The sequence below is a fragment of the Danio rerio genome, chromosome 14, assembly GCF_049306965.1.
Source record: "Danio rerio strain Tuebingen ecotype United States chromosome 14, GRCz12tu, whole genome shotgun sequence".
Classification (NCBI taxonomy): domain Eukaryota; kingdom Metazoa; phylum Chordata; class Actinopteri; order Cypriniformes; family Danionidae; genus Danio; species Danio rerio.
Window position 1 is genome coordinate 10,799,702 of NC_133189.1, and position 15,408 is coordinate 10,815,109.

General features: G+C 36.2%; 1 protein-coding gene across 2 annotated transcripts in view; it reads right to left on the minus strand.

Moving 5' to 3' along the window:
* The window catches only part of il1rapl2 (interleukin 1 receptor accessory protein-like 2), a 593,182-nt gene that overhangs the window by 522,835 nt on the left and 54,939 nt on the right, over positions 1–15,408 (minus strand). Inside the window, exon 2 of one of the 2 annotated variants that reach the window (XM_068213146.2) lies at positions 8,895–8,993. In XM_068213146.2, the coding sequence (XP_068069247.2) occupies positions 8,895–8,976 (82 nt within the window). In that variant the 5' untranslated portion in view covers positions 8,977–8,993. 2 annotated transcript variants of the gene reach the window in all.

The following is a 15,408-nucleotide window of genomic DNA, read 5'->3' on the forward strand; positions in this document are numbered from 1 at the left end:
CTTTGGTAAATCAGATAGAATTGTTTGAAAACATTGACCAAATATTTTTGAGTGTATTTACAGTACTGTTATATGCAAGCCTACAAAAAAAACAACAAAAAAAAACTTTCGTGTTTTGGTGATTTTTTTTATTTTATTTTTTTTATGGCAAAGTAGGCATTTTCATGGAATTGCTCATGTAACTTTGAAAAATTTGTTTATTCTATAAAGGTCTGAATCATTCATTCATTCATTCACTCATGTTCCTTCGGCTTAGTCCCTCAGTTCATCAGGGTTTTCCACAGTGCAATGAACCACCAACTTATCCAGCATATGTTTTATACAGCGGATGCCCTTCCAGCTGCAACAAAGCACTGAGATACACCGATACACTCTCACATTCACACTCATACACTATGGCCAATTTAGTTTATCGAATTCACCTGTAGGGACTGTAGATGAAACCGGAGCACCCAGAGGAAACCCACACCAACATAGTTTAAAGAGCAAGCAAACTCCACACAGAAATGCCAACTGACTAAGCCGGGACTTGAACTAGAGTCCTAGGTCATTTAGAGGTTTATAGACAATGAATAATACTTTAAACTATATTCTGAATGTAAATAAGCACAATGTATTTTATACAGAAAAACTCACTGAAAACCTGTGAAATTGTCACATACTTTTCTTTACTTAACGTATTTATATAGCACAAGACAACAACAGTTGTTGACTGATGTGCTGTACACAATTTGTATTAAAATATTCAATAATATCAAAGGAATAAAACAGCATACAATACATAAAACATGAAACATAAGCAAAAAAGTAAGCTCAAATTATATTAAAGGCCTTTTCTAAAAGGTGAAGTTTTAGTTTCCTCTTGAACACGTTTTTTTTGTGAAGAAAGAGACTATACAGTACAACAATTTGGGGCCAACAATGCTTATCAAATTTTCTATTAATACTTATATACTTATCAAATAAGTTAGATTTTTGAGCAGTTTGAATTATGAGGACATGTCCTCATAAACTGCCCAGCAAACAATTTTGTGTTTAATAGATGTCAAAACTTAGACAGCTTGGCTAAAACAAGGCTAAACTTCGACTGTCAGTGAAAATCTAATAGATGTCTAAGAAAACTAGACTGGTCGTCAAATAGATAGATTAGACAGACTTTATATGTGTAGTCATTCCTTTCAGTTTATTTGACGACTAGTCTAGTTTTGGTCTATTCTTCTCTAACAAATTTGACAGCCCAAATTTAGCTTTGCTTTAGCCAAGACGACTATGTTTAGATGTCAATTAGACATCTTTTAAAAACAAAAAATGCTTACTGGGTGCCTTAATAGATCTAGGTCATACCCATGTCATTATACAAATCTCTGTCCATGTTAATCACCAAAACCAGTACGCACACACAAACATATTGGTGAAATTACACAGTTTATGTAAGATATGTAAATAAAAATAAAATAAAGACTGCTGCTGAATTAAACACTGAATCATCTAGGCTTCTGTTCTAAATGTGAGAAAGGTCTAAGAATGGAAAGCTAATTGCGTATTAGGTAAGATGAAAAGTGTCAAAGGTTGAAGATGTCTCTCAATGACGTGTCACATGGTGAAGTGCTGACTAAGGTCAGACTCTTCAAGCAGAGCATTAAGGCTGCAATTAATGGACAACCTCATATAGAAACATCCTCAGGGGTCTGCTGTCCAAACATATTACACTCAGCTCAATTGGGACAGTTATTCGCAAAATCCCAATGCCTGGGAAAATATGGACAATATGATCTAAACCTGAGTCTTGAATCTGGTTGCAGAAGAAACATTGGACGCTTTCCATGAAGGGAATTCCACAAACTGATGTCATTTTTCAGATTAGCACAGTTTCATGACTTTAAATAGTTCACATTTCTGAAAGTCTTCACCAAGGCTTCAAGGTTTAAAGAACCACAGAAAACCACACAAAAAAAAGCTGCATTTTTGTAAATATGACGAACATATTGAAAATAAACATGCCTTTAAAAAGCAAGAAACTCTTTTTATAATGAAACAATATTAATAATTGTATTTTCATAGCTAGTTAGTTACATGGCTAGTTAGTTACATGGCTAGTTAGTTGCATACCTAGTTAGTTACATACCTAGTTAGTTAAATGTAGTTAGTTACATAGCTAGTTAGTTACATGGATAGTTTGTTACATACCTAGTTAGTTACATACAGGGCCGGAGTGGGACTCCTTTTCAGCCCTGGAATTACACCTCAGTTCACGACTGACACTATTAATATAGTATTATATACTATTAATATTAAGGTCATTTCCAAATCAGTTTCTAATTACACTATCACGTCTATCACGTGTCACGTCAGCTGCTTTAGAACTTCAAATGTTCAACAACCTTACAGTTTTATATGTCTTCACAAAAAAAAAAGAAAAAAGAATTACATCGAAAACAGATCGACGACGTCGCAACGCAACGTGCTGACCACTGGACCACAATGGTGCTGCTTCACATTTGTGGCGGAAATGATAGTTACATCATCATTACCCTGCAGGCTGCATTTTGTTCATGGGGCTGCGAGACAATAAATAAGAAGAGCGGAGCTGCGGCAAAATAATGAATAAAAAGAGTGAGGCTATGGTCAAATAAATATTTAAATGAAAAAAAAGTGCGACTGCTGAGAGTGCAAGCAGCTAGAAATCCCGGCCCTCGCGGCCAAAAAACAGACCGGCCCACCGGGAACTCTCCCGGTCCTCCCAATAGGCCAATCCGGGCCTGGTTACATACCTAGTCAGTTAAATGTAGTTAGCTACATAGCTAGTTAGTTACATGGCTAGTTAATTACATAGCTAATTATCTTGTTAGTTACATGGCTAGTTAGTTACATAGCTAGTTAGTTTCCTGCTGAAAAAAAAAACAGCTTAAACTAGTCTGGTTGGCTGGTTATGGCTGGTCAACCAGTCTGGTTTTAGAGGGTTTTTGGCCATTCCAGGCTGGTTTCCAGCCATTTTCAGCCTGGTCTTAGCTGGTCAGGCAGGGAGATGGCCATCTAAAACTAGCTTGACCAGCCTAGCCAGAGCTGCATTTCCGAAAACCATCGTTAGCCAACTAAGGTCTAAGTGGTGTCGCTACAAGCATAGTTTGTTAAATTGGCATTTCCCAAATCTGTCGCTCAAACGAACATTCGCAAACTGCGTCACAAACTTCTATGCTTGCAACTACACCTCTGGAGCTGTAGTTAGAAACATAGTTCCTGGCTGTGTTCTATTCCCAGTAATCCCGTCTATGCCCTATTCATTTAGAACATTCTAACATTTAAACTAGGATTTTTTTTTTATTTTAAAGAGCATTAAAGTCATCACTCTTAGGTGTAATTTGCTTTCAAAGTACTTTTACAGTTCAGTTTTAGCGATCTTTATGTTTACAATTGTGTCCCCCACGAAGTGCACTTTGAAAACATTGATATCATTTTGAACACAGCCATGGCTCATGACAAAAGTTGTAGGTGAACTATTGTTTAAAAGCGCAATTTCATAAGTTAAGTCTTCAAACCTTGTGAAAACAAAAAACATAGCATACATTAATCGATTAAATTTATAGTAGGATATTTATTAAGTATCTGTACTGTATATGACATGGGCCTGTTGGTTAGCACATTTCTGCAGTGGTTTGCATGTGTCCAATTGTAAAAGTAGACTTAATAATAATAATAATAATAATAATAATAATAATAATAATAATCATCATCATCATCATCATCATTATCATTATCATTATCATCATCATCATCATCATCATCATCATTAATATTATCAATATTATTATTAAAGTATGATTTTTTTTTTCATTTCCTAATAAATAATAAATATTAAATTTCATTTCTCAATAAATAGCCTCATTATTTATTTATTTATATCATTTATATATGAGATCAGAATATGTGTTAGCTTATTAATTTGCACAAATAAATTATGGGGTTCTTCTCTGAGGAAGGTGTTACCACCCCGTTTAGAGCATCATCATGGGTGTTTTACGTTAAAACTAACGTGGTTCAAACGATAGATCTGCGACAGAGAAGCTACAGGTTTTGGGAAACCCTCATCACTACATCATCCTTTTCCCAAACGATGCATCGTACTATGATAGTTCAGCTGCGAGTCACATTGTTGTTTGGAAAACGCACCACAGGTTGGGAGTTCGGCCAAAAACAGCCATGTCCAGTTTAAACCAGGCTAGTCAAGCTGGTTTTAACTGGTTTAGGCTGGTCATTTTGCAGCCCGACCTGGTAAGACCAGGTTGGAAATGGCAAGAAACCAGCCTGGAAATGGCCAAAACCTCTCTATAACCTAGCATTAACTGGTTTAAGCTGTTTAAGCAGGTCTACGTGTAGTTAGTTATATAGCTAGTTAGTTACATAGCTAGTTAGCTAGCTAGTTAGTTACATAGCTAGTTATTTACAAAGCTAGTTAGTTAAATGTAGTTCAAAACTAGTTAGTTAGATAGCTAGTTAGCTAGTTATATAGCTAGTTAGTTATATTGCTAGATAATTAGTTAGTTAGTTAGTTAGTTAGTTAGTTAGTTAGTTAGTTAGTTAGTTAGTTAGTTAGTTAGTTAGTTAGTTAGTTAGTTAGTTAGTTAGTTAGTTAGTTAGTAGCAATCATGTATTTATTGTTGATTAATTTTTTTTATTATTATTATTAAAAACAGTGATATGCTGAATTAGTTATATGCTAGCCATAAGAAATGCAATACAATCTTTTAACTTCCGGTATGCCAGTAAAAAGCCATCATTGATTGGTTCAGATATACTAACCTGATCTCATGAGGAAACATAAATATTTTACGTTTTGTCAGTTTAGTGGCTAATTCATACAAATTTCGGTGTTAAAAGTTCAGAGTTCTGTGATATTTTTTTTATGTTTTTTTAAAAGGAGGTGTGGCACCAAACCCCACCCCTAAACCCAACCTTCATTGGGGAATGAGCAATTCATACCAAATTGTGCGAATAAGATCGTTCGATTTCATATGAATTAGCCACTAAGTCAGTTCTGAATTGCTGTGAAATTGCCTTGGATATTACAGAGATTTTCTTACTATGGGGAGATGAAAAGGTCTGTAGTACCTGCGGAAACCATGTAATGATAACATGGTCAAATCTTAGGCAATCACATAGCAACTTTTAGTCTCCTTCTCTGCATACTGTTACAAAGAGAGCGTAATCATTAGCCATTATGCTCTTAGGCTAAAGGTTTCAGGTTCTGCTTAGTTTCCTAGTTTCGACGTCACATGTACAGCTTCACGCTACAGCTTCCTGCCACACAATTGGACTGAGTTACTCATGTCATGCAGAGCAGTCCCACCAGTTTTGATGCACTAATATGGCACCCTAATATGTTCCATTAGGATGCCAGTTTGGACCATTTTGATGTATAAGAGTACAAGGTCACCACATTAGGTAGAGCAAGAGAAGTAGAGAGCATACTGGTTTCAAATAAGAGCCACACTAGCTTTTCATCGCATACAAAATTCACCCTGACACACTTTCCCACTGATCTTTAATTCCGAAAAGCTTTCTGTCAGAATATCAGCTAGTGTCAGAATACGAAAAAATATCCAAGCCTGGTACTAGGACAGTAATATTCCCCAAATTAATCCCAGTTCACATCTGTGTGGAAAAAAAGGAGAAGCTGCTTTTTTCACAGTACATTTTTTTTGTAATATATTTTTAGAAAATATTGTATGTAAAAAAGAAGATATGCCTCCAAATATGTTTCCAAAACATCCATCCATCCATCCATGCCTGCGTCAGTCCATCCATCCATCCATCCATCTATCCATCCATCCATCCATCCATCCATCCATCCATCCATCCATCCATCCATCCATCTATCTATCTATTATCAGTTATGCTTGTTAAATTACTGTCTGTATGCTTTTGCAGTATAAAACAGCTCTGATGAACTTTCTCTCAGGATACTCGAGGTACACTTTGTTTCACTCATTAACAATTAGATTGCAATAAATATGTATAACTCCTAAGGCTTAATAAAGTGCAGACAGAAGAAAATTAATTTACTGAATGTTGACTTCAGGCGAAATTTTATTAAAGTAATATATTTTTGAAAATTACCTTTCATGCAGTGTGTAACTTAGCTCTAAGTGAATGAGAACATCCTGAAAAGTTTTAAATCTGCAAGTGCACTATTTATAAAAGTTAATGCCTCCCAAAAGAAAGAGTCATTTAAACTAGGTCTGCACAAAATATAATTTCGCAACACATCAATATTGCAATGTGTGAACATGCATAAGTCACATGACACAATGTCAATTTGAGATTATGCTTGCGAGTTGAGATTGAGATCATTATTATAGTTCATAGTATGGTGCTAATAATATGCCAAAACATTCTGAATTTGAATTGTGTTCATTTGAATTATTGACAATAATAATTTAATAAATCAGATTTTTTTATGTTGTTAAAAATGGTTTTGACTTTGAATTTCTTATTTTGAATTTTTTATTTTGAATTTGAATTTCAGAACTTGAATATTGAACATCTGAGATTTAAGACAACTAAATTTTTCAAGGCAGAATTTTTATAGATTTTTTTTGTGTTCTGAATTCGTAGACAGCAGATATCCAGTTTGTAAAAATACAGTGTAAAATTTTGAAGATGAAGAAACTGAGAAGAAATTTATTATTCTAAAATTCAAAACCAGATTGTGAAAATTCAGATTTAGCAGAAAGTAGGTCAAGTGTGATCAACAGGGAAGAGTAGACGATCACCGAAAAATCAAACTAAGAATCATTTACCTCTGCTTGATTCTTGGTTATGAACGAATTACAGGGTGCAAATTACGGGGGTGGTGGGTTTGGGGGGTCTGGAAATAGGTAAAAATCTAAATACATTTTATCTACATATAGCCTTATGCAAAATTACACTCATATGCACTTTAATATGGAGCTAATACTATGCCAAAACAATCTGAATTTGAATTGTGTTAATTTGAATTACTGACAATTGAAATGTAAAAAAATCTGACTTTTTTAGAATTTGAATTCTTATTTTCAACTTGAATTTCATAACTTGAATATTTAACATCTGAAATGTAAGACAACTGAATTTTTCAAGGCAGAATTTTTTTTATTGATGGATTTTCGAACTTTTTAATGTGTGTGTTTTTTTCTGAATTCATAGACTGCAGATATCCAGTTTGTAAAAATACAGTTTTAGGTTTTGAAGGTGAAGAAATTCAGATCATCAAATTTAATATTCTAACATTCAAAATCAGAAATTCAGATCGTGAAATTCAGATTCAGCAGAAAGTAGGTCAGAAGTTATCAACAGGGAAAAGTAGATGATCACCGAAAAGTCAAACTAAGCATTTTGGCCAATCATAAAGCTGCGTGAGTTTACTGTATGTAAGGTTCAGGAAGACACAATTCTTCTGCAAACTGAATATTAGGGATCAGCTATTTTCAGTAGTTTGTGTAATAGATATACGCTTCAATGAACTAAATTCATTAATTAAATAACATCTCAGAGAATAATCAAACTTTTTTTATTGGCATATAAAAAAATCTGATTTATTAATTTATGATTGAATTGTGTTAATTTGAATTATTAACAATCATAATTTAATAAATACATTTTTATATCAATTTAATCTGACTTTGAATTGTGTTAATTTGAATTATTGACAAAGTCAGATTGTTTTGGCACATTATTAGCTCCATATTTAAATACTGTGGGGAACAAATGCGTGGACTTTGTTGCTTCATGATCGCTGGCTTGAAGTTGAAAGCTATAAACACATTTATTAAACCAGCCTCAAATTTCCGAGTGTCCTCATGTAAGTGCAAACCGGTTGTTCTAGTAACAATCTATAAAAAATGTCTTCAAAAACTGGACTTAATTTTTGAATAATATGCCTTATTTTCACATTCCAATGTTTACAGGGATGTTTTAAACACACTTTTAAAATGGCAGCTTCACCCCTGAAAGTACTGTATTATTGGCTGGCATAAACCCTTCAATCTGATCTGACATTGATTCTCGAAAGTCAGTATATTATGTTATTTCTAGTGTCAGTCAAAATGGCACCATGGCAAAGCAGAAGGAAACTCCATTAACGTCTATTAAATAAGATGGGAAAACAGGACAACTGTACAAAATTCCAAGGTTAAATATGAACACTCTCTAAGCACCAGTTCTTTTAGGATTCATTAGACTACACTAGTAGAAGCAACTTAGGCTTGCATATTCAGAATATATCATAACATCTCAGCGCTTTTAGGATGTTTTAGTGAGAAATCATTGCACATCCGGCTATTTAAACACATTATAATTATGCCAGTTATTATGATTGTACATGAGTACACACAACTTGCTATAAAACAGAATTTCTACAAACCCACATATTAAAAAAAAACAAAAAAAAGACATTTTTTTCTGCTGATTTGGTGGCACAGTAAAACATACATGCCAAACTCTGAAATCTCTGGCTGGGTGAGAAACTGACGGTTGAGATTGCCTCTGTGTTTTTACCGCCCACATAAATGCCCGTTTGGAGCTGATAACATAATTGCTCAATGCACACCGCACCCACACACAAACACACAATGCAACAGGAAAAAAAAAACTGAGTTATGTGATCATGTGGAGAGCCTAGATTCTTTACTAAAAAAAAAGCAACGTTTAAAGAGAGAGCTTCAGAAAACACTCTACCAAACAATTCGAAAAGACATCAGAAGCAAGGTCTTTTTCGCCAAATGCATTTACTGCACATACCTGAACCAGTCCAAACAATGCCTTCTCTGAACCATCACAAACAATAAAACATAAAAAGCACAAATCAAACTTTTCAGTGCCAGGTTTTCGCTCCAAGCTGAGTAAAACAACAGTCTTACCTGAGTTCCTCTTGGAGATGTATTTGAGATTGATGGAGGCCGCTGAATTGATGATGAAGAGCATAAATCCAGCGAGCTTCATCTTTCAGTCGTGTGCAGCTACAAGAAAACATAAGAATAAAGCTTTTATTATTATTATTATTAATAATATTTTTATTGAAGAACACACGCTTTTCTTTTGCAGGAAACAGCTCCTCTCTCCACTTGAAGAAATTCAAAAACCGAAAGAAAATTTCTCATGTTGAAGGTGCAGTAGGTGATTGTCTTCAGAAGCATTTGTTGTTGTGCTGGTTGAAAGTCTCTACACAGTCTAATAGTAATGCAGGGCTTGAAATTGCAACCATTTTGGTCGCATATGCGCCCGAAATTTTATCTATGCGACCTCAAAATATATTTGGGAGCATTTCTGCGAGTGCTTAAAATTGTTGTGTGCGACCAGTTTTTACTGCAAAATGTTCACCACATGCGCGGATTCAGGAGACATTCATGCAGAATGCATCTCTCTAAGCTCTTTGTCTGCACTTGAAATGCGAAACGCAGCGCTCAGGAATGGTTTAAAACAGTCAACTTGCTGCAGTAACAAGTCCGTAATACTTGCCCCGCCTTCGCGCTCTTCTTATTGGCCCACCACTGCTCTAGCACTGAACGCGAATGATTGGTTAATGTCAGCTGTCAATCACTCAGCCAGCGCCTTCTTGCTTGGAATGACAGAGAGAGCTACTACCGCGAAAAACTAAAGCGCTAAAGATGAGAATGAAAATGACACTGACAGATTTAGTTTTAGAAACCATGGCATCTAAAGTTATAAATAATGACACATCTTAGTTGTGATCATGTGCTGAATGTCAATCCACCATCTACACCAGGGGTCTCAAACTCGCGGCCCGCGGGCCATTTGCGGCCCTCAGTGCAATATTTGTGGCCTGCGCCGACCGCTGTACTCTGACAGAATCAGCGGAGCGGGGAGAGAGAGCGCTCCCCGCTCTGCTGATTCTATCCGTACACAGCGCGCTTGTCACTCTCTGGCTGGGTGAGAGAGTTGTCGCGCGTTGTCGCGCGCGTACTCAAGAGCGGTGTTATTGTGCGCCTACTGAAGGGCGGGACCGAGGGTGTGTCGCGTCGCGGGGGCACTTTTGATCATTTTGGAAGGGCACTTTCTATGCAAGACTAAAAAGGGCATGTGCTCTGCATAGGTTGAGCCCTATGTGTGCACGTGCCTGCCCTGCATCTTGTGTTGATATTATAGGTAGATACAGACTGGTACAGACTGATGTGACTGGAGTGGGGTGGGGGTGTTTTATTTATACATATATACGCCTTTTTTTTTAGGTGAGGGAATGGAAGTTTTGAGTGAGTTCCCCCACTTTTTTCCCTAGGACTTCAATAAGTCAAAGTACAGGTCTAGACTTAATGATGATCATCTTCAAGCCATACTGAGGGTCCCAACTGCTTCCGCTCTAAAGCCAAATGTGGTTCAGATTTGTGAGAAGAAGCGCTGTCAAGTCTCTGGCAGCAAGAAGTAGGCAAAAGATGCCATGTTCAGAAGAACTGTTCATAATCTTCACTCAATGTTCTATTAATGTTCAGGACACTTCATGTTCAGAAGAAATAATTAGAATTGTTAATAATGACATTTGAGGACTTTTTTTTGTGAAATCCCTTATGCGGCCCAGCCTCACCCAGACTTTGCCTCCTGCGGCCCCCAGGTAAATTGAGTTTGAGACCCCTGATCTACACCTTTCCCAGAGTGAATTAAAGACTTCCATTGGCTTCAAGTCCGCTATGAAAAGTCTGTAGGATGGAGTTTTCAGGTAACTGTTTGCCACATCTAGCACGAGAGCTTCTGTTTAATGCTTTATATAATCACCAGATGCAGTCCGCCGTGCAAGGGACAGCTATATGTAAAATTTAACACTACGTACACCATCGGCATCGCAAACGGGCTTACACTGAGTAAACTAATATCGCTACTCATGAAAAGACAGTATTACTATTAACATGACGTAACGTTATGCATATAATAAGGTACAGTATGTGTCAAAAGCATCAGTGCAATATCAGACAGCACTTGTGAGAACAGCAGAGTTATACCGTTAACAGATTTATTCAAGCAGTGCGTTCAGGGCCGGTGAGCGCTCTGTGTATGCTTTAGTCACTCAGTTATGTTATAAAATGTATTTCTTGTGATAACGGGATTTCTTTGAGACATATTTTTTTGCGTGTCAGTTTGTTTACTGTTGATTTCAAATGCACTAAATCTGTTTGTATAAAACTTGAAGTAACGGTGCTCATAATTGGTGGGTGCGACTAAATTTTGGCTGATGCGCCTACATTTTTAAAGTTAGGAGCACCGGTGCTACCAAGAAAAAAGGTTCATTTCGAGCCCTGTAATGATTAAAGTAAATGATCTAAATGTATTTATATGTACTTTTATATTCTGGGGAAGGCATAAAACAAAAAAAAAGTTCATTCAATTAAATAGAGTAAGGCCGACATCTCCCATAATTCCGATAAGTAGCCCAATCTGTCTGTCAGCAAATGCAGATTTGAACAACTGCGCAGCCGTTTGTTTGCAGCTCCGCCGACCGCAACGCGTTCACAAGAGAGAGCATGCGCGCGATCGGTAAAAATATGCGGAATCAAAACTTTTTAAAAACCTGAATCAATAATGGAGTTACCTTTGCACGCTGGAGAAAGGATGACACAATGTCTGAAGGGTTTTTCTTAGACAGGTGATGTTCTGTTTTAAAACTGCTTTAGCTTCACGCAAAGCTGATGTAACGTTGGATGTTGTTGTTACAAATGGGTTTCTTCACAGAAGTGTTGTTCAGCCACTAAAATCTTCTGATGAAAGATTGATAAGACTATTTTCAGTTTCATAAGGGACCTTTTACAGCATCGATGATGTAGCTTTTAATTAGTTTAACAACAAAACACAATTAAATACCGCTATTCTGCCTAGTCTCTCCCTATGTTGTTTACCATGCAACTCTTAATATTCGCTCTGAGATCGCTTGTTAGTTTGGCTTGCACGCTGCCGGACAAGCACCAGTCGCTTTTAACCCATGAGAGAGGGTTCTTTTGCGGTGCTCGTGTTTAAGGAGGTGTGGCTCTTGACGGCAGGGGAGGGACTGTGATTCAGAGATTTATGCTTAGCTGGTAGCATTGTGGAAGATCACCTAATGCACCTTTAAATCTGACTTTTCAGACTGTCAAATGTCTTCAGTTCCAGAGGGTTTTAAAGGTTAAAAATAACCCTTATAATAATCTTTTTCAAAAGCAAAGATTTGACATATTGAGAAATGTCCTGTTCAAGTCATTTTTGCGATAGAGTTTCAGGTAGCTCAACTAGCTTTTCCAATGCTCCCTCATCGGATTTGGACTTGAATTGAATTCTGTCCTACAGTGGGTACAGCTGGAATTCAGATGTAATAGTAATTTGGTTCCCAACATGCATTGTGAACTAATTCCATCCAACTGGGCCATCTGACAAATCAGTGCAGAGTAGACTTGTGGAAAGAACAGGTTTAAATGAAATAATCTTTGAACAAATCGTTTAACTCTGCAATGGATGTAAAAATGTCTCATGTAAAAATGTCACAAAAAAGTGATACGTTGGATTTACTCAATTGTTGTTGTTTTTTTAGGTAAGTTGTTGCAAATCATTTATATGCACTGAATTTATAAAAATTAAGTTGAATGTTACTAAATTAAATGTGTTTGTTTGAATTCAGCCCATATAAATTGCTTGCACCCACTTACCTTAAAAAAATGAAAAAAATCAATGAATCATTTTTTCAATGTTTGTTATAAAAAAATCAATGTGCTTTTGGATCTTAGAGCCATGTCAAGCCTTTTGTAGGAGACATCCTAAACAAAATTTAGAAGCCTTTTAAGGCATAATGGGGCAATTTAAAATCTCCACTATGCCCACATTCAGATATCAGACTGTAAGATGAGCAACTCAATCTATGAGGCCTATGTCGAGATCTCGAAGTACAAGTGTTTCAAAACACTGCACCGACGCATGATTCGAAACACCCATGTCACGTCAGCGTTTTGAGACCTGGCGAAGATGTGTTTAACTGACAGGGTCTGAAAAAAAACATCATCTAGTGCAGGGGTTCCCAAACTTTTCAGCCCGCTATCCCCAAAATAACAATGCCAGTGACTCGCGACCCCCAATATCTTCTGAGGTGGTTAAAAATACAGAAACCTTGAAATGGTGCATACACACCAATAGACCTAAGTCTATTATTCGTAGAATTTTTTTAATGTATGTCAGTGCTGTAAATGTGGCAGAAATTTTACCCTGGTATTATAAAATCAATCTGCTGTATCTGACTGTGTCCTTGATATAATGTAATTACCCAAGGGGTCGCAATCCAATACAACTAGTAACTATAAGCTACTATAGTAATTATATAAAGCAGTATTTAGTAACTATAAACGACTATTTGTTTTCTTTTCAGTAGGTTATAGATAGAATATGGTAATTCTTATAGTTTAATAAAAATAAATAGATTGTCCTTTATTGTCCCGCAACCCTTCGGGGGGTCCCGACCCCCTACTTTGAGAACCACTGGCCTAGTGGACCATATGTGTGCAAAGAGAAACTGTGCTGCTGATTGCCCAAGTTCGAATCCACACTTTTACAAATACTCTGAAATTATGACTTGATGTATTTTAATAATGTTACTTTTTAATGACCAAATCAAGACATATTTATTCACAACTAACAACTAGAGCTGCATCACTCTGGATTCGGACCCATTATCTTTGCATGCTCTCACCGCTTAACTAACTCACTTAAATCCTCAACTCTACAACGTGAGATTTAATACCTCAATTTGCTTAACTGTTTCTTTGCTGAAGCTGTTCCAGAGCAAAACATAAATAAGACCACTAGGTGTCAGTGTAGAGACGCATTTCGAAAACCTTCGAAGCTTCGACACATTTGTTTCGACTTTGTCTGTAATTCATGAAGCCTCGATTTGCCTACCACTACTAAACGGAGCTTTATTACAAATGGTCATGCAGGCAAGGTTCAAACAGAGAAAGATAAGCATGTAATCCGAGTGGTCAGTATAACGGGTGAATGGTAGAGGCAGGTTGGTTTAGTCTAGCCAATTAAAATATGGCTAAACTAAACAGGAAATGCTTTGTAATGCTCACTACAGGAAAAGCTAGACTCATCGCATGGATGTGTGTGTGATATATGGTGTGTATATAGTCCAAGTAATCAGTTCTGATCAACCTCATCTGTGTTTTTGTGTAATTAGGAGGTGAACTGCAACAGATGTGTGAATGAAGCGCATGATGGGATTTGTAGTTCGGTAGAATGACAGGGACTGTAGCCTGCAAACCTCTTTGGGTACATAAATTAACTGATAGTAACATTTCATTTCATTTTCTTTCAGCTTAGTCCCTTTATTTATCAGGGGTTGCCACAGCGGAATGAACCGCCAACTTACAGCATATGTTTTACACAGCGAATGTCTTTCCAGCTGCAAACCAGTACTGGGAAACATCCATACACACTCAGTTACATATATTTATACACTACATCCAATTTATATTTAATTCACCTATACAGCATATCTTTGGGGAACCCACGCCGATACTGGGAGCATGCAAACTCCACACAGGAATGCCAACCGGCCCAGCTTGGACTCAAACCAGCAACCTTCTTGCTGCAAGACAATAGTGCTAACTATTGAGCTACTGTGTCACCCCTGATAATATCAATAAACATCTTTTGAAACTAAATATGACAAAGAATTTGTGATAAATTTATGAATATTTTAATAATGTAAAAGTAAATTTAATTGAACAGTGAAATTTCGGTCTACATTTTTAAAAACTGATTTACACCCCTAAAAGGGCAACTTATCATTAGATATAAACATTTAGAGGCAGATTACGAATAATGTAAAGAATTAATTCAACTAAATCAGCATTAACTAATATGATATGATTGGCTAACCCTTAACAACAATTTGTGAAAGTATGTGTTAACTACAAATGTTTTAAATATGTGGAATAGGTCAACCTTTACCTGAAGTTGAGTAGTTTCACAATACAGGCAGCTATGCTTTTGTTAAGTATTGCATATCATGCTAAACACTGAATGTGTAAAGTCACCTGATCATTTACAACAAATAACTTTTCAAACTGAGAACAAAAAGTTAGACTCACACTTTCTTAAATTCTTCCCACAACATCTTAAATGTTTGTATTAGGGCTGCAACTAACAAATGTTTTAATAATCGATTAATCTGTTGATTATTTCTTCGATTAATCGATTAATCGGATAAAAAAAAAAAGCAAAACAAGAAAAGCTTTTATTTCCAAACTTTTATTTAAAAACTCATCCCTGAGCTGTTATAATAATAATAACAATAAAATAAAAGACTAAGTAGTTTTGTCCTGTTTTCAATCCAAATATCAAAAATTAAAAAAAATAAATCAAGATACATACTAAACACATGAAATAGCAAAATAAATGATGTCT